This window comes from Elaeis guineensis, chromosome 12 (genome assembly GCF_000442705.2).
Source record: "Elaeis guineensis isolate ETL-2024a chromosome 12, EG11, whole genome shotgun sequence".
NCBI classification, from domain to species: domain Eukaryota; kingdom Viridiplantae; phylum Streptophyta; class Magnoliopsida; order Arecales; family Arecaceae; genus Elaeis; species Elaeis guineensis.
The window spans coordinates 26689371-26714757 of record NC_026004.2 but is presented as its reverse complement, the minus strand read 5'-3'; the positions used below and the strand labels follow the sequence as shown (position 1 = coordinate 26714757).

The window sequence follows — 25387 nt, the reverse complement described above, 5'->3', positions numbered from 1 at the left end:
TAATATTTGCATGAATGGTGTCACGTTTGATGGTAATGTACTATATTCCTATTCGTTTCTTTCAGATATATTGAGGCACCACTCATGATACTTCTGTCTGATCTCCTCTGCAAGGAAGCAGCCCTCTCTGATTGAGGAACATCTTGATCCAGTTATGGAGGATGAGTAGGAGATCAGTAGATCTCCAATAGTCCCTTAAATCGATATAAAGATGGCAACGTTAGCCAACCTATCAAATATATGATCCAATATGATTTAAATAGAACAGATTTTATTCGACCCAATTAAAATCCGATACAAATCCAAAAAAAATATCTAAAGCAAATTTGGATCGGATATAGATAACGATATATCCGCTTTGAATCCGATCCAATATAACCTCAATCTAAATTTCCCTTTCAAAATTATGATTATTTTATAATATTTGTATGATGAATATCTTATCTAATCCAACCTAACCAGTCCTACTTATCTGATCTAATTACCATCCAATCTACTTGATCCGATCCCATCCAAGATGGATATGGACACAAAATTTTTAATTACGGAATGGATACGGATATTAACCAATCCAATCCATATCTAATCTATTGCCTACACCCAACGTGCATGGCCCTCTTGCTTTTTGGCATCTACTGCCACCGCATCTAAACCAAGTGTTAGAGACAAGGGTTTAAATCTAAGGTACCAATTTTTGCGACGCTTCTTAAGTTGAATCATCCTTTAATATGTACCTTCAGACAAAACAAATTACTCAATAACAAATAATCTAGAGCCTAGAATTGCATTGAAAAAGAAGAAGAAGAAGAAGAAGAAGAAGTCCAATCTTCCTTTGAAATCTTTCTATCGATTCTAGAATAAAGTTTGCCGCATAAGCAACAACCAAACATACCAATGCCCTGACTAAGAATCAGCAGCCCCCTCATGGCACCAGAATGAAAATGCCTCATGAAGAATTTTGCTAAACATCCTCTAAAAAGGTTCATACCATAATTGGCCTAAAATTGGCGACTTGTTCAGGATGTCTCAACTTAAAACAGCCTAGATGGTAGCACGCAAGTTCAGTCCATCCTGAGAAATTCAAGATTACATATTTTGCTGAAAACTATTAAGTCTAAGATTAAGGCTCACCATCATCCACACAAAGGCCTCTAAAACCAACCGATGGAGGGGCGTCACCTGAAAGTCCAGCCTTATGGTGAAAACCATAGTATGAAAATTTTCAGGAATCACAGGGAATACGTAATGGCCCTCACACCAAGCATAGATCAAGTCGATACAGCCTGTCACGCCCTCGATCCGAGATTGTGAATCGAGGGTCATGGCAACCGCCGCATACTCATAGAAAACTCTTTCCATAAGTATGCAAGGCATCTTATCATACTATCCTAAAACAACAGCGGAATAATTAGTCAATAATTTAAATCCAAAATATAACGACCTAGATTTTTTTCTTTAATGTCTCAATAAATTCAACAATGATTCATAGTCCTTACATCAAATTCAATAAGACTTTCAACGAAAAATAAAAGTATAGTGATTCTACTTCTGATCACTCTTCCATTCATATCTTGTATCATCTTAATTCCTCAACATCTGTAAAAACAGTAAAATATGAGGTAATGAGCTAGACAGCCCAGTAAGCAATAATTACTTTTCAACAGATTTCATCAGGCATTTAAGTAAATAATCATTTATAGAAAATAAGCATATAGAGTTCATCAATTTGAAATCAATTTCAATTATGCAACATAATTCATGCCAAATTCATTTCTTTTTCGAAAATTCAAGTTTCTTTCCAGATTTCAAATTCTTTCATTCTTCAATTCTTTTCGTCAACCATGAGCTATGATCACATTTTTTTTGTGGAAGGGTCATAACACCGCGTATCTTCTTTTTGGTGAACTGTAAATCATCTGGCAGCAAAGTCCTTCGGAATCGCTGGTTTCTCTGACGGTTTGTCATTGGTCTCTTTGACGACGTAAACCCTTGGGACAAATCAATTACCAACGTATATGCCCCCATTGGCGGGGTCCTTTACATAGTCAGGTTGTCAATTCATAATGTTTCTTATATCAGAATTCTTCATAAATCATGTTTCATATTCTAATTTCGATAATAAAACATATAATCATGTAGTATCGAAATCAATCAATATAATGCATCATGGAATCAATATGTTCAATCATGCTTTATTTCAAATAAGATATTTTCATAACAAAATACCATTCATCCAATTCATGCATCGTTTCACAAATCATGTCAGAAAAATACATTATAATTTATCGATAAATCTAGAAAAAAATGAAACATTACTTACCTCGAATGCATTCCAATAAATCCACATAATTCTATAAATTTTCTTCTAAAAATTATATTCGTAGATCATATCGCGATATCCCATGATCAAACATCCACAATCTTATACAGAATCAATTTTAATAATTAAAAAAGAATACGAATATCATATTTCAACGGTTTAGATTGGATCCGATCATCTAATTTCATCTAATCAAAATCTAATTAGGACCTAAACGATCCAAAGTTTGACTATCAGATCAAATCGGATTTGAAGTGATAGGACCGAGATTTCTTCATCGATTTCATAAAATCAAGTAGAGAGAGATAATTAGAGAAGAGAGAATTCATGAGAGAGAAAGTCCAATTTTAGAGAGAGAAAATACTAGTTCAGGCTGAAGAGAGAGAGGGAAGAGAGAGAAACTCTCTTTCTCATATTTTATTATTTATATCATTATTTATTAATTAATTAATTTTATTTTTCTTTCTTCTTTTCTTTCTTTCCTTTTTTTTTCTTTTTCTTCACAGAAGAGAGAGGAAAGAAAATCTTATTTATTATTATTATATTATTATTATTTTTCTTCTTCTTTTTCTTCTCTCTCTTTTTTTTTCTTTTTTTTCCTTCTTCTTTTTTATTTTCTTTTTCTTTTCTTTTTCTTTTTCTTTCCTTTTTCTTTTCTTTTCCTTCTTCTTCTTCTTCTTTTCTTTTCTTCTTCCCGGGCTTCCTTTGGGCCAAAGCAGGGGATCTCACAATCCCCTGTTGGCTGGCCGGCCGGCGGTGCAACCGACATGGGGGGCCGTCGGCAGGAGGAGGGTGACCCAACGACAAGAGGAGGGCCAAACCGGTGGTCGACGGTGACCATCGGCGTTGGAAAAATGATAAAAATAAAGGTTTCTTCCGCAACAAAATCCGACGACTCCGGTCGCCGGCGAGCATGCACACAGGCATGGGAAGGAAAGGGGAGAAGAGAGGAAGGGGAGGAGGCTTACCTCCGATGCCAGCGAGGCTTTTCCGGCGAGCAATTGGACGGGCACAGGGACGGGTCTCCACGGTGATTTTTCGATGATTACCGCCGACTGGATCTCAGGTCTTTGGTGGAAGGGAGAGAGGAGGGATCTCCTCCTTAAATAGAGCTGGAGGGGGCTCTTTTCTGACTCCTATTGGGAGCCGACGAGAGGAGGAAGAAGACTCCCTTCGGGAGTTCTTCTCCTCTGTTTTCTTTTTTTTTTTTCGTTTGGGCTTTGGCTGATTCTGGGCCCAATTGGATCGGATGATCACATTCTTCCCCTCTAAAAGAAATTTCGTCCTCGAAATTTTTCTTACTTGAGTCTTTGTATTTCCTTACTTGAATCTCATCCACAATTATTTCAATATTCTAATTCTTGATATAAAATTCATTCTTAAATCATTTCATAAGGAAAAAGTAAATACATCAAATATTGATCCGAAACGAAATCATTTATTTTCTTATTTATCAAGATCAACATTTCAAAGATTTTCAATATTTCAAGATTTCAAAATTGTGATCTCATTTTATGTAAAAATTAATGTTCAATATTTCATGACTCAAATTAAAATCAAATCTATCTCTTGTGAATAGAAGAAGGTAAATGTCTCTATTCTTGCATAAGAACTTCATTCATCATCATCATTCATTTTTTTTTAAATATTATCCACTCTTAATTTCAACCCATCATAAGATAGGAAAAACATACTTATGTGAATCATATGATGACATCTCAATCAATCAAAATTCAAAAATATTTTCTCTTATTCATACTTTCAAAGGTTGAAGATTTATCATTTCAATCTCATTCTCGAACTTTTGATATTTTAATTCTCAATACAACTTCATCATTAAGTCATTTCATAAAGATCAATATCACCATTGTTGATTGAATCAATATCACTGTTTCTAGTCATCGAAATTTTCTTACTCAAACCCTCAAACTCTTAAATATTCTAATTCTTGAAGCAAATTTTATCATTAAGTCATTCCATAATAAAAATTAATAACTCAAAAATTGATCTAAATCAAAACTATATATTTTTTTTTAATAATCAAAATCAATATCTCTATTCTAAGTAAGTATATCAATTTGCTTTATCTAAATATTAACTATTCTTAATTAATCGATTCATTATCAAATTAAATTATAAATAACTTCAATTTATCTTTTATAGAATAATCGTCAATATTAATAGATAACCTCAATCTTTCTATTCAGTTAGAGAAATAATAATGATCAAAAGAGTTCTAACTTCAAATTTTATTATAGCCTGGAGATAAATATTTGAGTATAATAATCTAAAATCGAAATCATTATTCGATAAACAATCTCAAATTCTTTCTAATAAATAGAGAATTATAAAATTTAATTCTAGGATAGAAAAAATTGATCTCTAAATATTCTAAATCAAAAATCAAAAATCAAGGATCCACTCATCCTAGAATTAGGATGCTAAATATATATATATATTTTTAGCATAGTAGGTGGAAGCACTACTTTAAAAAAATCACATTAGGATATCTAAAATAATTTAAAATTTTAAAATATTATTCTTTCTAATATCAATAAATTTCTTGTATCAAACCATATCATCTATCATAATTCTTTAACTCAAAGGATCAACATTCCTGACTTACTCAAAGTAATCCAGATTACCATACTTCCGCTGCGTACTTTGATCTAACAATCAAAATTTTTTAGGTTCACCAAAAAAAAAATTTGATCAAATTATTTCTTTATCTTATCAATAGAAAAGATCTAAAATTTTAAATTTCAATTGAAGTCAAAGATTAACTTTCGATTCTCAATCATACTTTTACTGGTGTACAATAATCTTGATTAACCCTTGAGTCCAATATCATATTTAAACCATCATATAGATTTACTATAATCAATATGAATCAAATCTTAATTCTCATATCAATTCAATTCGATAATTTTCGAACCAAAAATCTTTATAAGTCAAATCAATGAAAAAAATCCTTCGATGCTCCACCAAATTTGGACATAATCAGAATATATAAGAATTTTAAATTATTATTATTATTATTTTTAAATTTCTATCATCAGGATTTTCAATATCTATCAAATATCTTTTCATAACAATCATACAAGCTTCAAAAAATCAAATCTCCATTTAATAGTAGATTCAATTAGGGACCTCGTTAACAAAAGCAAAGAAACTCCATATCAATTTCTAAATCCAAAATTTCTAAATTAAAATTCATATGATTTCGATAATTTTAAATAAATATAAATTAGATCTTTTATCTTAATCTAAAAATATCAATTTTTTATTAACAACTTCAACAATAATATATGAAAATCTCTTGATCAACTTAGATACGAAATCTTTAAATTAAAATTTCATACACATCATGTAGTCTCCAAGAGACATAATAAGATTTATTATCTAGATCTAAAGATGATGATTAAAAATTTCAGTATGATGAATATTCTACAATTTCATAATTCATTTCATCCATAAAAAAATAAGTTTCTTTACAATATCCTCAAATATGCATTCATCCTAATATGCCACTTTATATATGATCTACATACCAAGTTCAATTTCGATAAATATTCTAATCAAGCATCATAAGAGACTTTCTTAGTCCATCCTGAAACAACATTTTATCATCAAATCTTTATCTTGTCAATAATAGTCAACTTCTCAACTAAAAGTAATATCATAGTATTATTCTCACATCGAATTTGAACTTACGATTCACTTGAATAACCTATGATCAAATTAATAACCATAATGCATAATAAAATTTTATGTCAATCCTTTTATGATTACTTTCGATCAAGATCTAACTAATTATATTATAATCTATAGATTATCCATCATATTTCAAACTCCATATGTCATAATCTCTTACGATCCTTTTATACATAATCTTAATGTTAAATCAAAAATTATAAAGATTTCTCCCACTACAATCATCAAAGATCTACACCATAATATCCTTAGTGTCTATCCACTAACACTCCCATTCTATATCTGATTCTATGTTTCATAATTCATCCACTTATGCTCTGATACCATATTAATTGTCACACCCCCGATCCGAGATTGTGAATCGAGGGTCATGGCAACCGCCGCATACTCATAGAAAACTCTTCCCATAAGCATGCAAGGCATCTTATCATACTATCCTAAAACAACAACGGAATAATTAGTCAATAATTTAAATCCAAAATATAACGATCTAGATTTTTTTCTTTAATATCTCAATAAATTCAACAATGATTCATAGTCCTTACATCAAATTCAATAAGACTTTCAATCAAAAATAAAAGTATAGTGATTCTACTTCTGATCACTCTTCCATTCATATCTTGTATCATCTTAATTCCTCAACATCTGTAAAAATAGTAAAATAGGAGGTAATGAGCTAGACAGCCCAGTAAGCAATGATCACTTTTCAACAGATTTCATCAGGCATTTAAGTAAATAATCATTTATAGAAAATAAGCATATAGAGTTCATCAATTCGAAATCAATTTCAATTATGCAACATAATTCATGCCAAATTCATTTCTTTTTCGAAAATTCAAGTTTCTTTTCAAATTTTAATTTCTTTCGTTCTTCAATTCTTTTCGTCAACCATGAGCTATGACCATATTTTTTCTGTGACAGGGTCATAACACCGCGTATTTTCTTGCAGTGAGTTGCAAATCATCTGGCAGCAAAGTCCTTCGGAACTGCTGGTCTCTCTGGCGGTTTGTCGCTGGTCTCTCTGGCGATGTAAACCCTCAGGATAAATCAATTGCTGACGTATATGCCCCCATTGGCAGGGTTCTTTACATAGTCAGGTTGTCAATTCATAATATTTCTTATATCAGAATTCTTCACAAATCATATTTCATATTCTAATTTCGATAATAAAACATATAATCATGTAGTATCGAAATCAATCAATATAATGCATCATAGAATCAATATGTTCAATCATGCTTTATTTCAAATAAGATATTTTCATAACAAAATACCATTCATCCAATTCATGCATCGTTTCACAAATCATGTCAGAAAAATATATTATAATTTATCGATAAATCTAAAAAAAAGTAAAACATTACTTACCTCGAATGCATTTCAATAAATCTACATAATTCTATAAATTTTCTTCCATAAATTCTGTTCGTAGATCATATCGTGATATCCCATGATCAAACATCCACAATCCTATACAGAATCAATTTCAATAATTAAAAAGAATACGAATACCATATTTCAACGGTTTAGATTGGATCCGATCATCTAATTTCATCTAATCAAAATCTAATTAGGACCTAAATGATCCAAAGTTTGACTATCAGATCAAATCAGATTTGAAGTGATAGGACTGAGGTTTCTTCATCGATTTCATAAAATCAAGTAGAGAGAGATAATTAGAGGAGAGAAAATTTATGAGAGAGAAAGTCTAATTTTAGAGAGAGAAAATACTAGTTCAGACTGAAGGGAGAGAGGAAAGAGAGAGAAACTCTCTTTCTCATATTTTATTATTTATATCATTATTTATTAATTAATTAATTTTATTTTTTTTCTTCTTTTCTTTTTTTTCTTTTTCTTCACAGAAGAGAGAGGAAAGAAAATCCTATTTATTATTATTATTATATTATTATTTTTCTTCTTCTTTTTCTTCTCTCTCTTTTTTTTTTCTTTTTTTTCCTTCTTCTTTTTTCTTTCCTTTTTCTTTTTTTTTCTTTTCTTTTCTTTTTCTTTTCTTTTCCTTCTTCTTCTTCTTCTTTTCTTTTCTTCTTCCCGGGCTTCCTTTGGGCCGAAACAGGGGATCTCACAATCCCCTGTTGGCTGGCCGGCCGGCGGTGCAACCGATATGGGGCGGCCATCGGCAGGAGGGGGGTGACCCAACGACAAGAGGAGGGCCAAACCGGTGGTCGGCGGTAACCACCGGCATAGAAAAATGGCAAAAATAAAGGTTTCTTCCGCAACAAAATCCGACGACTCCGGTCGCCGGTGAGCATGCACACAGGCATGGGAAGGAAAGGGGAGAAGAGAGGAAGGGGAGGAGGCTTACCTCCGACGCCGGCGAGGCTTTTTCGGCGAGCAATTGGACGGGCACAGGGACGAATCTCCGCGGTGGTTTTCCGGCGATTGCCGCCGACTGGATCTCAAGTCTTTGATGGAAGGGAGAGAGGAGGGATCTCCTCCTTAAATAAAGCCGGAGGGGGCTCTTTTCCGACTCCGATTGGGAGCCGGCGAGAGGAAGAAGAAGACTCCCTTCGGGAGTTCTTCTCCTTTGTTTTCTTTTTTTTTTTTTCGTTTGGGCTTTGGCTGATTCTGGGCTCAATTGGGCCGGGTGATCACACAGCCTAAAACAGAACGATATATCCAAGTTTACAAACTAATAGTAGAACAACATAAGCAGAATCAGAGTGGCCAAGCTGGAGGCTACAACCATAGGTCTAAATGAACATGCAAATACCAGCACATATGAATATGCAAATGCCTGAATACTCTTACAAAAGTGAAATCTTTTTACTCAATTTAATGTCCTATTGCCTTTCTTCTACTAGAGAAATACTAGGTGTTCAGCGCTTTCCACCACCACCTCCAAGCTTAGGGCCTTTCGATGCTGGTCCCTTGGCCACGCTCTTAGTCTATGAGTTTTTTTGTGTCTTTGCCAATGTTTCCGCCTTCTTCGCCTTCTTCTCATCCCTGGTCTTCTTAATTCTTTCCTTGATTTCACTGCATAAAACACAAATGATTTTTCTTAAATGAAGTGAATCATTAGGTGCTTTGGTTGCAGTCAAATAAAAAGATAGAAGAAGCATTAAATACGAAAAGAGATCATAAACGTGGAGGGATGATCCCTACCCTGCAAAAAGTTAGTCGAAGTAATATCACAGTTGTCAAATATAGCCTCCAAGCAATTGCCTCGGTGTTACTTTAATATATTAACATTTTACAATGCTTTAAATCCAAAGTATGAATCTAAACAACTACCAACCCTTTCAAGGTACATACAGGTTTCAAAATTTAACATTCTTGTTGGAATGGAGAATATTAATGTAGAAAATTTAACATTCTAAAACTTCTCTTTTTCGGTAAGCAAATATAATGTAGAAAATTGAATATTAATTTACTGATCACATTATAGTAGGTGAGCATAACATGTTTTCCATAAGAATGCCAAGTTAGTAACGATACCAATCCACAACCCAGGAGTCGACCCAAAGCATACATATCCTTGACATAAAACAATAAGTGATGAAGCCAAAGGGAAGGATGAGAAAGAGCAGCAATATACCGTAAGGCAGCATCCCGTACTTGTGGCTTCTCAGTTCTTTTCTTCTGAATCACCTCTAAAGTAGCGCCAACAATTGACCTAGAGTAAGGTTTCTTAGTAGTTCGGCGCCTCTTCTTCACAGCTTCAGCATGGATATCCTAATATAGAGAGCAAAGATGTATATGCCATCGACCAACTATAGCAGCAATGTGGTATCCAGAATGAATCACAAATATACATGGACCATATAATGGAACAAGTACCTTCTTATGCTGCTTTCTATACATCGCAGTCCAGGTAAGCTTCGAAGGCTTGAGCCTGTTGTGGAAGTACCTCTTGCATTTTGAATTAGCGAATAAGAAAACCTACATCACCCAGAAAAGGTGTTTTGTGAATATGCTAGCAGTCAAAAGAATAAGGTACTTGGTCTGGCATTTCTTTAAAGGCTTATAAGAACAAGAGCCAATTTTATATAATGATGAAGGTTAACAATACACCCTGCATTCTTTCTTTTCCCTCTGAAACTTATAGAATAAACCAAACAAATAAACTGAGGAACACGAATAACACCTTCATTAATATGAATGGAGTATATCTACCACTGGAGCAGTTAGCTAGAGGCAGAACATTTTATATTTGTAGAATAGAAAGATACATCAACAGCCACGTGGAAAGTCAAGTAAAGCAACACTGCTGTGATTTTTATTTACCTGGGAATCTGAGCGGACAACCCTTACCAGGGTATATCTTGGCACCACTGAAGCGGCAAAGTTCAGTCCCGAAAAGGATCCAAATATTGACTACAGTGAAAAAGATGGTACCAGACAAAAGTTTGCATTAACGTGGCTTGAATTTTGGATATTTTTTATGGATTCAAACTATGATCCGATTTGAAAAATCCACATTGCGACCTGAATAAAATTTTTTGAGAGATCAGTGATGGTAGCGGAGGGCATGGACCGATACGGATCCGTATAAATATTGTACTTTTTGCCGATCTCGGCAGTTTTGTGAGAAAAGTTTGGAAAATCAAATTGCGGCTAGGATTTGGAGAGTTCTGAGTGATTGTATCTCTTTTTTCATCATAGTGAAATTTTTTCTCTCTTGTCGTGTCCGTGGACGTCGGCTTTTCAGCCGAACCACGTAAATCCTGTGTTTGTTTTTCTTCTCTTCTCTATTTTATGTGATTGTATGAATCTGTGTGTGTCCTATTTTTGTGCTTGCTGTAACAGTTTGTAATACTATCATATACCCCTCATTTTGGAGCATTTTAGGTTTCCTAGTTTTCTACAATATAAGAATTAAGACTGGGAAGCATATTCAGTTATTAACAAAGACAAACGCTAAAGCTTGAATAACATCAAAGGTGGCTCTAAAGCAGAATGCTTGGCAAATGAGGTTCCATAAAGTCGGCACGAAAATGGCTGGGACAAGGTGTGATGATTGTAGGCATCTTACGCTAGCGAAAGGGGAACATAAAAAGCGCCATCATAGTCAAGGAAATTTTATAATAATTGGAGCCAAGCATCTGAAAATTTATGGACATGAAGACAGAGCCTACAAAGGGTGCACCATGAGCAACATATGTAACTAACTTCAAAATTAATATTATTCCTCTCCATGCGGTGGAAAAGCCTTAGTTAAATGGAATGAGAGAGGGTGCAGTTGAAGGAGTTAGTTCCCTAACAGACAACATAGAAATTTCCTGGTATTAAGGTATAAGATAAAAGAATAATTCTATGCCCACACACTATTTGTGCACCGCTGAGGTAGGACATGATTGACAATGGATTTTAAAATCCATGAAGCCATATTAAAATAATTGTCCGATCAGATGCTGCCAAGTCGATGCATAAATCAAGCATGCATCTAAAACAGTGAGAGCATACAATTACTCAAGACAGAACAGTAAGAGTTCCCAAAGGAAAAAAAAAAAAAGGGCCAAAGATATTGTACATATCTTTAAGGAGACTTTAACTGAATAGAATATCATTTTGACATAAATTGATATAAATTGATGATTATCCATAGCCACAATGGCAAGACATGATTTGGTTTTTGTCCATTTTAAACATTTATATTGAACCCATTTTTTTCCATTTGGTTCCTCAACTGGATATTTTTTTACTGCAGATAACAGTTCATAATGTTAAAACCTTGCCTACTTTATAGCCAGTCTCCTTTTAAAAACAGGAAAAACTTACTTCAAGACTACTTTCAAACAGGAAAAATTTGATGGGTTACTTCCTGCTTGCAATTCAAACACCATACAACAAATATGTCAGAACTGACTCCACAATAACTAGTCTCCCAGCTTTTATGCTAGGTATTGCCCAATGTTGGCTGGGACATTTAGCAAGGGGTGAGAACAAGTTGAGGTGCTTGTAAGGATCTAAAAAAATTAAAAGAGAACATATTGGCCATGTACCTTGTTAAAAATAAGGACTTGCTGGGTAAAATTTACCAAGCTATACATCTCAATTTCATTATGTAATGAGTTCATATATCGATTGCTACTAAGTACATTTTTCTGGGGTTGCTACCCTTAAGAACATATAAAGGGAACTCTATAAGTTTTGGCTTACAAGGCAAGAGAGGCCTAGCATCAGTAATTTTATTACAATATAAAAGGTAGCAAATGGGGAAAAATGAGGGATGAACAGAAGTCAACACCCAGCATTTTCAACAGCAAAAGCCTACAACTAGAAATGCATTCCTACAAGCTTGCAAAAAGAAATAGAAAGCATAAAATGAAATGATATCCAATTGTGGTTTAAACTCGAAACTCTAAACCTGAAATAGTTCAGTTTTAGTTCTATTTGATCTAAAACTAAGTCCAGCCCGTTAAATTTTGCCAAAAATTCATATCAGATGTTCCAATCAGATAATTTGTTAGTACTTAAAAGGTTAGGGAGTATTTTGTGTTGGTGAAGTTTCAAATCATCCTCATTATTTAAGGGGGAAAAACATGATATAACTCCTAGCATAGTTTCAAACTCCAACCATTCCCAAGGAGTGGGATGTCTGACCGCCAGACCATGTCGATACACAACTCATGCTCTATAAGACTATGACATCATAAAATGACTGCTAATGTTTCCAATAGACTCACATGAAATCTGTGCATGGATATAAGCAGAAAAAAAGATGGAGCGAACTTTAGGGGGTAAGATTTTAAACTATGAAGCACAGGTACTCCTATTTCAGGCGTGTACCAGCATCGGATACGTTTTCGATGCGGATACGTTTTCTGTATGGCACTGGTACTCCTATCTCTGCATTCTTGAGATTGTAAGTTTATCTTTTGATGAACCAGATGTGGAAAAGAAGTTTTGTGCTGATGATGCAGAGAATGAAGTAGCTGAAACTATTATCACTTGATTATCAAGACTTACTAATTTGATCTCTTCTACTTATTTAGACCGCTAGTTTTTTTCTTTTCGTTAATTGCAAGTGTTTGTTTATTTTTTATGATGATACTTATAAATTTAGCTGAGATTTGAGAAAAAAATATTATTCATATATAATATATGATGATACTAATATTTTTTATGATGATACTTAATTTTATTCATATTTAAATATTATATATATGATTTATTTTTTTCATATATTTTTATTAATATTGAAATATTATATATATTCAAATATTAATAAAAATATAAAATATTTAGCCATATCCGTATCGTGATTTTTTTTTAATTTTTGCCATATCGACGTACCCATATCATAAAGTACCCGTACCGTGTACCGGTATCTATGCTTTCTAGATCTTAAAATATATGAGTTGGCATTTGCTACCTTTCGTGCTACATCATGATTTATTCAGGTAAAACTTTATTCACTATTCAAAGAAAAGATATATGAAGAAATTCGAACCCTAATACGCCATCTCAGCAATTTCCCGCTACAAGGATAAAGAGCCATCTACCATCCCCGATTAAATTACCATACAATTAATAATACACTCGATGCCATTCACCATTTAGCTTCCTCTACGTCCACATACTACATTCACAGTGTTTGGCAGGAAGTCTCCTTGCAAATCTTGTCACCATTGAAATCAAGATTATTGAAATGGGCATTTCAGATATGGATACAAGAGCTTAAACAAACTTTCAACAACATTCAACATGATAGTCATTTGACTAGGGTAATATTATAATCGTCAAACTTTCTCCCAATTACTGCATGACTCATATGCTTAACCAAAGCCATGTCATGATTTCCCTCAAATTTCTTAACCTTCAGCTTCTGATCCTCCAAAATGAAAACCTATGATCATCGATAAATCCCAGAACACACAAAATATAGAATAAAAGCTAGAACAAAGATCAAACATCGCCCAAACAAACTACAAACGACACCCATAGAACCACTCCATATTCTCATGTTTCAATTGTTCCGTCCATTAAAATGGAAATCCCACATGCTCATTACACAGAAGAAAAATTCCAAACTCAAATAGTTCAATAAGAAGAGAAAGATTGCAGCTAAACTAACCTAAACCTTACCCCCAAATAAAACTAAGATGTACCCGAACATTTGACTGCAATCGAATCATTTGCAAAGAAAAAAAAACCCTAAAAAATAGATTTTTTTTTTAAAAAAAAAGAAATCGATATCCACCGCGAATTTGTGAAAATTAACCCAAAAGAAATTCCTACAACAAGAGCAAAAAGATGGGAGGAAACATCAACCCCAATGGATCATATAGAGAGGAAACCTACTTGAGAACCATGGCTGCCGCTGCTCGCCTTCTCTCTCGACGGCCCCAACCCTAGATGCATTTTGGAGGCCACAAATAGAAACTCCACTATTTTTGTGAGGTTCTTTCGCATTCAAAATTACATAAAAACCATCTATGTCTAGTTAGGACTGAAAATGAGTCGAGTCGAGTCGAGTAGAGGTCAAAAATTGGATCCCATTTCAAAAACCATGCCAAATATGGGTTTCATAATCTTTGAACTGGTTAGACTCTGTGGCCCCTGTATCATCTGAATTTAATTTGGGTCGAGGAAAAATCTTGCTTGGCCTGACCAAAAATAATTCAATCCAACTCAAAATTCTGAAACGTGTAAAAAATACTCATCTTTCTCTCTAATCCTATGTTTGACTGGAGTTCTAATAGGATTGAAATGATGGATGATCTCCATTCATCATTTGGTTCAAAATATTTTAGAAAGAATGGATGAAAATAAGGGATTATCCATTCATCTAGGCCCATCATTTTGCATCCTCTCAAATTAGATGAATGCAAGGAAAGATAGATAGAGCATGCGGATAGATTTCTATATTGACATAATTATCTTTTATTAATTTTTTACAAACCCTAACACTTCTTCACTCTTTTATTTATTTATATTTATATTTATTTTTATTTATCTATACTATTAAATTTTATTACTAATTATTTTAATTTCAACATATAATTTCTATAAATATAACTAAATAATTAAAATTGTCTTCAATTTTTGTTTATATTCACTATTTTTTAGTTAACTATTTGTATAAAATTAATCAACTATTTAAATTAAATTATAAATTAATTAACTATTTATATAATTGATATATAAATAATTTATTCATTATAATTAATTCATAAAATTATTTATTAAATTAAGCTAAATATATATTTAGTTATAAATTATATAGGTTATACCTTACATGTTACTCTATTTATTTAGTATAAATAAGTGTTATAAAATAATAATAATAATAATAATAATAATAATAATAATAATAATAATAATAATAATAATAATAATAATGATAATAATAATAATAATAATAATAATAATAATATTTTTTATCAAAGGATGGTTTAGTAAACATATCTACAAATATCATCCATCCTTTCTTTTATTCCTTTTATATCAAACAGAGGAAGAAATAATTTTCATCTAGTCCTCCATATTTTACCAAGAAGATCCATCCATCCTCTACCTCATTTATCCATCCTCCTTTATCCATCCTTCTTTTAATCAATCATTTGTACCAAACAAAAGATAAGAGCCTGTTTGCATGGTTGATCTTTTTTATCTTTTTGTAGGATTTGGACTGATCCACTCCAATGGTTCTTTAAACTTTTATAAGCATAGGCTTAATTTAGCCTAATTTAGCCGACTGTATTGGTCCAGCCCATGAATCACATGAGATTTTGGGCCCAACCATCCAAACTGGCCCTATTGTTCTCTACATATCTTGAATAAATCGTCATCTAAACTTATTGTTCCTTCATCCCGACAAGCTTGGTTTCTCTCACTTACTCTCATTATGTTGAAGCATCATGATTTATTTCGATGGGCTCTAATATATAATTTTCTCAAGTGTATGAATATCTTATCCTTTGAATTGTAGTATATAAACATGTACCTTAAGAATAGTCTAAATTAAAAATATTTTTGAGTAATAATTCATATTTAAAGTAGGGACTGTTTGAATTTTATGTAAGTTTTTTAGTCAATTTATTATTAATTACATTTTTGGCCATCAAAGGTAGCTAAATTCTTGACTTGAAATATAGGCTTGACTTGACCCATCCCAATCCAAATCTGAAATATTTTGGAGGGAGTCATGGTCATGCATGATGCCAACTCAACCTAATGAATCTATCAGGTATAAAATATTTTTGTAGGGCCAACCCAACCTGGCTTGATCAGCCTATGGTTGAGTCCAAGTCCAAAATCAGCGCTCTAAAAGAAAATCGGCTAGGTCAAGATGGGCAAATGTGAGTTTGACTCGACCGACTCACAGCAATAGTGTCTTGGCTTAGGCTGTTATGTTATCATTGGTTGGATAATGGTTTTCAATAATATCCATTGTTACAATTCAAAGGGACCTGTTGCATTGTTATATCAAAGTATTGTTAGCCCTACTTAGGAGTAGGTGACTTATTAAACAATTTTTAGGACCTACATAGTCCTCCCCACCCCCAAACCACCCTGAAGGTGCTATTGATATTGTAATAATAACTATTTTTTATTGTTTTAACAAGAGAACTCCATGGGTGCCACTCTATATGTGGCTTCATATCCCGGATATTACAGTTATGATGGATCACCATGTCCCTTGCTCATATATATTTTTTCCTATGTCTTACTAAAGAGCCATATATTTTAAAAAGTAGGAATTAATGTTCTAGAAAATGTTCAAATATTATCCAGATACAATACCTTCTCTACTTGTTCAAGCTTCATTTAAATTCCAATTTGCTGGCTTAGTTAGAAAATCTTAGATATGTCATATTGCTTGTGTCATAAACTCATTCTAGATGCATTTGATGATGACCATATAATTTTAAAGACAACCAAGATGGTTTTGCCTTAGGTCTCACAAGCCTTGTAAAATTTAAAGAGTCAAGTTTTACCTGCAAATTCCTCATTATCATTGACCCTTGAAGCTTCAAGATGTTCTACCCATCATGACTCATCATCAATGATAGTAAAGGTAAGACGAATGTAACATGTTGAAGGCTCGGATACAAATGTAGCTGATTAGAGTGGAAATATAAAATATTCGCTTAAGCCAACCTTTAGAAGATGATGGCATAGGATCAACCGAAGGTCGATGATGCAGAGGTCGACTTGGCGCATTGAAAGGCAAAGGATAATGCTATCTTAGTTTAGTAACAAGACCTATGTGAGACAAAACACATAAGTTGCTCCAGCCAATATTTGATTCCACTCACCATGGTAATCAAAATAGTATCAGATGGAGACATTAGATTAGAAAGAATGGAGATCAAAGAAAGATACATGCCTATTTGTAGAAGAGGCATGCTCTGATAGAACATGAATCAAATCCCCATCAATGTGGAGAGTAAAATCCTATGAAGATGGAAGATCCTTTGAGCAATGTGAGGATCATTTAGACATATAAGAATAGGCCATCAAAGAAAATATGGCAAGGGAAAAAGACTTGAAGAAATTAAAAAAGATACCAACATATTATCAAATGCAGATACTTTAGTGAAAGAAAAGCCCTTTGTTAATAGTTCAAAATCATAATCGCAGGATCTTTATTTTGCAGGTATCGAGGAGGCAATGATAGAAATTCCATTAACCTCATGATCCTTGGCCAACAAAGTGTGGGGAACATTGTTTATATTATATTTTAACAATATAGTTGGTAGCTAGAAGCAAAAATCATGTGGATTAAGTTTGATTGAATTAAATCAAATGAGAATCATGTGACTCTTGTTAGGACTAGACAGAGTTTAGCTATAAAATCATACTAATGATAGAAACCTAGATTGGATAGATAAAATTCTACCCTAAAGTAAGAAAGCAAGCTGAAAGGTCAAGTCTTGAGTTATTGGCTAGTAAAAGATTGAGACAATCAGTATTAAATTTTTAAGAATACAAGACTATATTGTAGACCAAAAAAGGGGGGTAGCCAAGCCAAGCTATATTAAGATAAAACTGATAAGGCATGGCTATCAGTTTGGTAGTTACAGAACGATTATACTTGTGTATGAGTAGTAGGAGATAGTTAGTAGTGTCATCAGAACCGCTAAGAGTGGAGACTAGATATGAGAAACAACCGTCGAAGTGGATAATTATAATGTTTAAGTACGATTATTATGTATTAATATAAATAAGTAGAACTATATTTTGTAAAAAAAAAATCCTTCGATGAACAATCTAATAAATTTATATTTATCTTTATCGTATTCGTTTATCTCAAGAGTAGGTAAACTTAGTATTTTATCGTAGTCTAGTACTACATATTTATCATAGTTTAGTGCTACATCCTTACTGCAACCCAATGCTGTATCTCCTACTATAGTCCAATAATACATTCTTCTACTATTGTCCAGCACCACACCTCCATCCATTTCTTTATCCTCTATTTGACCCCTACTTTTTCAATCAGCCTGATGCCAATGGCATGCTCACATATGCATCTGGACCTCGTCCAGTCAAGCTCGATGGGTCATCCTCTATCTCGACCAACCGAGCTCTTTGAGGATCTCGAGTTTTCTAGCTTGTCTAATATAGGATGAAAAAGATGGTAATATTTGGCTCGGACTCATATTGAAATTTTGGATGATGTTTTGAGCATTGTATATAATCGAATAATGCATGGACGACAAATGGACTAGATTGAGTTGGATCCGAACTAGGGCTTCTTGCCAATCTTTCAGAAGACTTTGTATTGTTAGATCCTTTTGAGCAAAGACCTACTTTTGACGGTAGGTTTTGTGTCATTGAATCGATTATACTATCACAAGGATTGGCTTCATTTAGGCCCAGTTTGTGCTGACTGAGAAGGAGTGCGGGTTCAAGTGACACCAAAGTCTTTTTAAATAAATAATAAGACCATTGGTTTCTAAAACTAGTATAAAGCCTGAAACACTAAAGAACAGAGACCTATGTCATCTACAAAGCCCTGCTAATTTCTGTAGTGGCCTATAAAGCCAATTCTTCTCATCTAGGAGCCCAATTAGGCAATCAAGCTATCTCCATGATCTCACAAAAACTAAAATGATGAGTCTAAATCTATTAGGGCAACAAGGGATCCTACCAAAGATATAGGCATGTTTTGTAGAATATGCTGAATCATTTACTGAGAATTTGGAATCATGCCGATAGGTTACATTTGGGATCATTCTAGTTAAAAGGCACTAGGTGTATAATTAATCAATATTTTATTAGTGAAATTTATTACCCCATATGTGACTCACAACTAAGATCATAAGTCACCTCGAAAATATTGTCATGATGTACCTTTTAGATAGGAAGAACAAAATCCCTCTATATAATAACACATCAATTTGGAATTTTATCAATAAACATGGCAGCTTTGAACTAGTCATCAAAAGACATTTATTGAGACTACAAATTAATTAGACATTGGAGAAATTATTTCTCTAAAATCTTTTGTAGAAATAATAAATATACTATATATTTATTTTATATAATAGATTATTATCAAAATAATTTTATAAACCACTAGTGTATTTTTTTTGCTCATTAATCTTTGTTCAAATAAGTTATTCTGCCAATACAAGTAGTGGATTCCTTGTTGGGCATCTCACATCATCTTAGTATATACCCAACAGGCTATTACATATGAACTCATATCTTAGTCCGATTGATATGGCTATCAAAGGGATTGGACTCATGCTATTTACATGAATCCCTCGCATCAAAGAATATGCAAAGTGTATCACATAATGAGAACATCTTCATTCTTGATAGTGCAATTTCAATCAGATGTATTCATAAAATCTGCTTAGATGTATCTTAACAGTGCAGTTTCAAGTAGAGTCCACATTTCACCTATTTGCTGATGTGGACTCTCTATTCTATGAACTGAGAGAGGCTTGCAACAATCTTATAATCATCATCCATCATTGGTAGAAAAATAAGCAAAGTCTCCAAATCGCATCCTCAGTTGTGACAATTAAAGGAACATAGAATTGGAGTGCTAGATCTTTTTCGATTAATCTATCAATTGACTCAGTCTCCTATATTGTTCTTATACGTCTTAGGCATCTAATACTAGACAAGTATCACATGCTAATGTAGTGTACTCAAAAACTATTTATAAATAAAGTGAATATGAACTTTATTAATGTCTTAAAAAATGTATCCTATACAAAATCCATGGCTTCATTAGGGCACCAAACTATTAATGCAAGTTAAGATTTGATGTTAATTTTGAATCCAACTCTTAAAGGTACCTTGCATAATAGTGAGCCCAAGACTATCCCATTTATTACATGAGCAATTAATTTTATCCAAGGTTCACACCATGTATTAATTCAGCAACCAGCATTTTCTTAGGCCCAACCTACTAGTATTCAGACTCGGCCCAAACCTCTCTTAAGAAAGTTGAGTCAATCTACCTACCATACTAGCCTAAGGTACCATTTTTGTCTAATTGGATTGGAGGTACATTTTCAAAACTCTAGCTACAGAAGGACAATTAGCTACAAAACAAGTTTTAGTCATGGATCTATTATTAAAACAATAGAGATAATAATAGTGTAAGTGAGATAATATTAGTTAGAAATAGAATGATCGAAGGATGACAATAGGAGTAGCACGGATCCAAGTACCTTGTATTAGATTTTATGGGGCAATAGAACTTATATGAAAAAGAAACCATTAATGCCATCCACGATATCTAGAATCAAGTTGTCTAAATCATTAGAAGAAATTGAACTGGATGTGCTTCTCGTTGTCCACAAGCAGTACTTTAGTTTGCCAATCTCAACTCCGAATATTACCGATGGGGAGGATCTCACAAGCTCTCTTGGATGAGTTAGGAATCAACTCCATAAAGGATGTCCTTTTATAATATGCCTCATTCATCAAAGGCAATATATATATATATATATATATATATATATATATATATATATATATATATATATAGGGACAGACTTTGGTAAGGTTGATCAAATTTAACCTTAGACTCAGTCAGGTTAAAACTGATCAATGAAAATCCTACATTAATGATTTAAGCTATTGGATATAATCTACTATCTCAAAATTATTTGCACACAAAAAATGATATGATTTAAAAATCTCTAGCCTATGCATTATGTAATAAAAAAATACATCTAATTCAATTTTATTTATCTAATTTTTGATTAGATGCATAGGCTAGGGGTCTTCAAATCATATGATTTTTAGTATGCAATAAATTTTGAGATAGTAGATCACATTCAATAGCTTGGATCATTGATGTAGGACTCCTATTATAGAGTCTATACATGACTAGATATAAGTTTAGATCTGATCGACCTGATTGTAGCCTGGCTCTCTCTCTCTATATATAAGTGGATGTATTCTCAATGGAGAAGACCTTCAACACATTGATGAACTCATCTTATCTTTAATCATCTGTTTGTTTATCTTTATTTTTCTTTGCAAGTAGTTTACCAATGAGATTCTACCTAAAGAGTAGCAATAAAAATAGATCATTCTACCATAGCCCCAACTACATCCTATCAATCTTCTTTCAAACGAGTGGTATGACAATAGTAAAAATTCTTGAAGATCAAGGTGTTGGAATTTATTCGATCAGACCATCCGAATGTGGCCCACATTAACACACATCGTGATTTATTTTACATATTTTAGTTTGATCTAGACTCTAACTAAAGATAAATCTTCGATAAAATAATAAGGATATATTTGATGGTTATTATAATAAAGTTAAACTCCATGTAACCATTGTAGATAATGTCCACCTCAATCTTTGTATATGTGTGTGTGTGTGTAACAATAATTGCAAAGTAATCATTGATTTCTGTAACTAACCATCATGTCATGATCTTTAATGATTCTAGAAGTTCATCTTCCATGATTTCATATGCTTCATATACGGTATAACTCAAGTTGAATCCTATTCAAAATAAAACGAACATCCTTCAGCATATGCCTGCTCGTGCCTTGGTTCATCATATCCAATTTCTTTGGCCTGTGCCCCATATAGTTGGCTTGTCATGGCTAAACCCTGTTAAGTCTAGCAAGGATCATATGATTTCCATGTGCATCATTCCCTTAACCTTGTTCATATGGCACTAGTTAAGTTATTTAGATGGGGCATAAACAATATACTTTTTGATATAATGGATTAAGGTTTAAATCTCACAAGAAAAGGTGTCCCAATTTTTTTATGCAATGGGACTCCCCACTAGTCCGTCTCATCTCATATGGCAATTCTAGTCACGTATCTCGATAGATGTCTTCCATTGCTCCCCCTTCCTTTTTTTCTTTTTTTTCTCTCTCTTTTTTTTTTTTTTTGCTTTCTTTCTTCTTTTCTTTCTTTTCTTACTTTTTTCTTTCTTTTTCTTCTCCTTTCCTTTATTTTTTCCATTTTCTTCTTCTTTCCTTTTATTTTTACCTTTTCTTCTTCTTTCCTTCCTTTTCTTTTTTTCCTTTCTTCTTCTTTCTCTACATGGATAGGTTTTGGAGTTCCGAACCTATCCCGATCTTATTTTCTCATAGAAATACGATAGGATAGCCATCTCATCAGGACATAAAACCTTAGAAGGGACCATAGGCAATAACCAAGACAATAGGTGGAGTCCTCCCCAAAAATACTAACATCCAAATCTTAGTGAAGGCATGATCCAGTCATAGGTCACTTGGTCTAACTACTAGGGACGTTAGCAACTAGATAAGCTAGTTCACTATCTAATTCCTATGGGTTTGAGTTTGCATCAAAAAAATGTTGAAAGTTCTCATTAACTAATATTATGCTATTTTTCAGTGGTTATAAAAGTGAGCAAGCATGAGTCTAAATCTTTCATGGTCTTTTCCCTTTAATAGAACTTCAATGAATTCCTTCACTAATGCAAGAATGTCTTTAAAATAAGATTGTTAATTTCTCTTAGATATATCATTTTTTTCAAATTGATCAAAAAGCAAGTCAAAAAAGAATGACAAAAGTTTTAAGTTTTTGGATCACCTTTAAGTTTGACAAACAACCTAAGCTAGCTAAACATTTATTTTTCGTATTAAATACATTTAAAAAGGGAACATTATGTACATGAACAATGTAAACTTGGTTTATGTCAAAATTGATAAAAATATTAAAAAAATTATGTTTGTGTGAAGTTCCTCTTGCACCGTCTAACAGGATGGATGTGCCAGAGAAGTTGTTGGTGCATGTCAAATGTCAAGGGCCAATAGGTACACAGGCATGCCACTGATGTTAAAATAGCTAAAAAGACAGTGATCAAAGGAAAGATATAAGAATAGTATAGATCCAGATGTTTTAACTTTAAAGAATTTTCACCATCATTACACCATCATTGGAAGGAGATGGATTTAGGTAAGGATAGGGGTAGAGCCTGGCTATGATAGTAGCGATCTAAGTTAACACTATCCTAAGATAAAAAGCTAATGGTAAACTACGATAAGATAAAATGCATTGGTTGGATTCCCTAAGGATTCCTATAGAGTACAAATTTTACTTATTTAATATAAATATAATAATGACCCACTCTGATAGTTATTACCATGTTTGGCCTTCATCTTGATGGTTCCAATAACTAATGCCAGTTATTCTCCACTACAATTTTTCATATCAAGCACAAAGTGATTGTATTAAACCATATAAATCTTTGTTTAGTTTAAAAACATGGTTTGAATATTCATGATTTTAAAATTGGAAGGTTGTTTAACATAAACCTCCTCTATAATATAACTATTTAGAAAAGTACTCTTAACAACCATTAATATGAATGACTCGCTATTCATTAGGTTTCTGATCAATAATAAGAATATGTAGGAGAGATGGCTGAGAGGTTCAAGGCATAGCATTAGAACTACCACATAGGTTTTTGTTTATTGAGGGTATGAATCTCTCTCTTTTCATTTCTATTAGCAACCAATGAGACCGACCATAATATATCAAATCAAATAACAACTAATATTGTTGTGGGCCTTCATCTGGATCTCGATCGACTTGGTCCTTAATTTTGGCTGAGTTATGCAAAGGTTGGCTATGGCCGACTTGATGTTATTTGAGGAGTATGATCCCAATTTGACAGATTAGCCTAATTTGATGACTTGGCTATTAAAGATGGGCAATCCTCCTCACAATCATAGGAAAGTCAGATAAGACAATCCTAACTATCAAAATTTGATCATGATCCAAAATGATAACTATTAGTTGGTCTTACATTGCAAATACGGAACATGATCCTCGTCAGTGCGATCCATAAGAACTTTTTTGGAATGGCCAGCGCCTCTACCGTACACGACTCTTACTCACCCTCTATAAATAGAGGAGAAAAGGAGACCCCAGATAAGCTCTCAAAAGGTCTGGAGATGCTCCATATACACACACACACACATACTCTCTCTCACTATTCTCCAATTTTCAACTGACTTGAGCATCGGAGGTTCTTTATCAAAAAATCTTTCGATTAAAATTTTTTTGTAGGTTCAGTCTTAGCACCTATAGATGTCCTCTTTCGCACCTCGTCTCCAGTCAAGAACCCTTCCTCCTCATTTTTTGCTGAGGATCCTTCCATCTCATCTTCTATTGAGGATCCTTCCACTTCATCTTTTATTGAGGACTCTTTCATCTCATTTTCTATCGAAGATCCCTTCATCTCATCTTCTTTCAAAGAGATCAAGTCTGATATCACTCATTTGGATTTTAGTAGCAACAGATTGGTACTAGAGAAAAGACTACTACTATTATAAAAAGTCCATTTTAAGAGAGAGAATATTTTGCTATGAGGCCATTAAGAGGAACTTCAAACACCTCCCACCACTCTAACAGTGCATGATCCGATCATGCTCCATAGGGAATCATCGCACTTGAACTGATCTTGGCACCGCCACCTCGTCAGTCAGTGCTAACGATCTCCAATGATCAGTTCAATAGCCTCATTAAGAAGGTGTAGGCCTTGATCGCTGTGGTATAAGGAACATAGCAGGCTGTTGTAGCTTAACTTGTGCCAGATCCCCCACATCGAGATCAAGTTAGATCGACAACCTAGCAATCATCTCGTAGTCCAAGGCAGGGGCATAGTCAACACAGTGAATTTAGGAGTCTCGATCGAGAATAATGCAGGTGCTTACTGATCTCGTATTAGGTTTACAAGTCTATAAGCACATGAGGCCAAGGTCGAGGTCATCAGAAGGCTGAGATCATGAGAAAGTTGATCTAAGAAGGCTGAGGTGAAGTTCGAGGTCGAGACCAAGGAGAAGCTCAAGTCGAGGTCGAGGTCATTAGAAAGATGAGGACATCAAAAGATCAAAGATATTAGAAGGCCGAGCCTAGATGAAGATCAAGATTGAGGTCGAGCTATCAAGCCTAAGGTCGAGGTAAAGATCGAG

At 33.5% G+C, this 25387-nt stretch overlaps 1 protein-coding gene across 1 annotated transcript; it reads right to left on the bottom strand.

Moving 5' to 3' along the window:
• Positions 1-8668: 8668 nt before the first annotated feature.
• Positions 8669-14388, bottom strand: LOC105054680 (large ribosomal subunit protein eL24y-like). The gene is made up of 4 exons (XM_019854079.3): positions 14300-14388; positions 9833-9934; positions 9591-9727; positions 8669-9028 (listed from the first exon to the last, which is right to left on the bottom strand). The coding sequence occupies exons 1-4, from the start codon at positions 14357-14359 to the stop codon at positions 8941-8943; spliced, it is 387 nt and encodes a 128-aa protein (XP_019709638.2). The 5' UTR covers positions 14360-14388; the 3' UTR covers positions 8669-8940.
• Positions 14389-25387: the final 10999 nt, after the last annotated feature.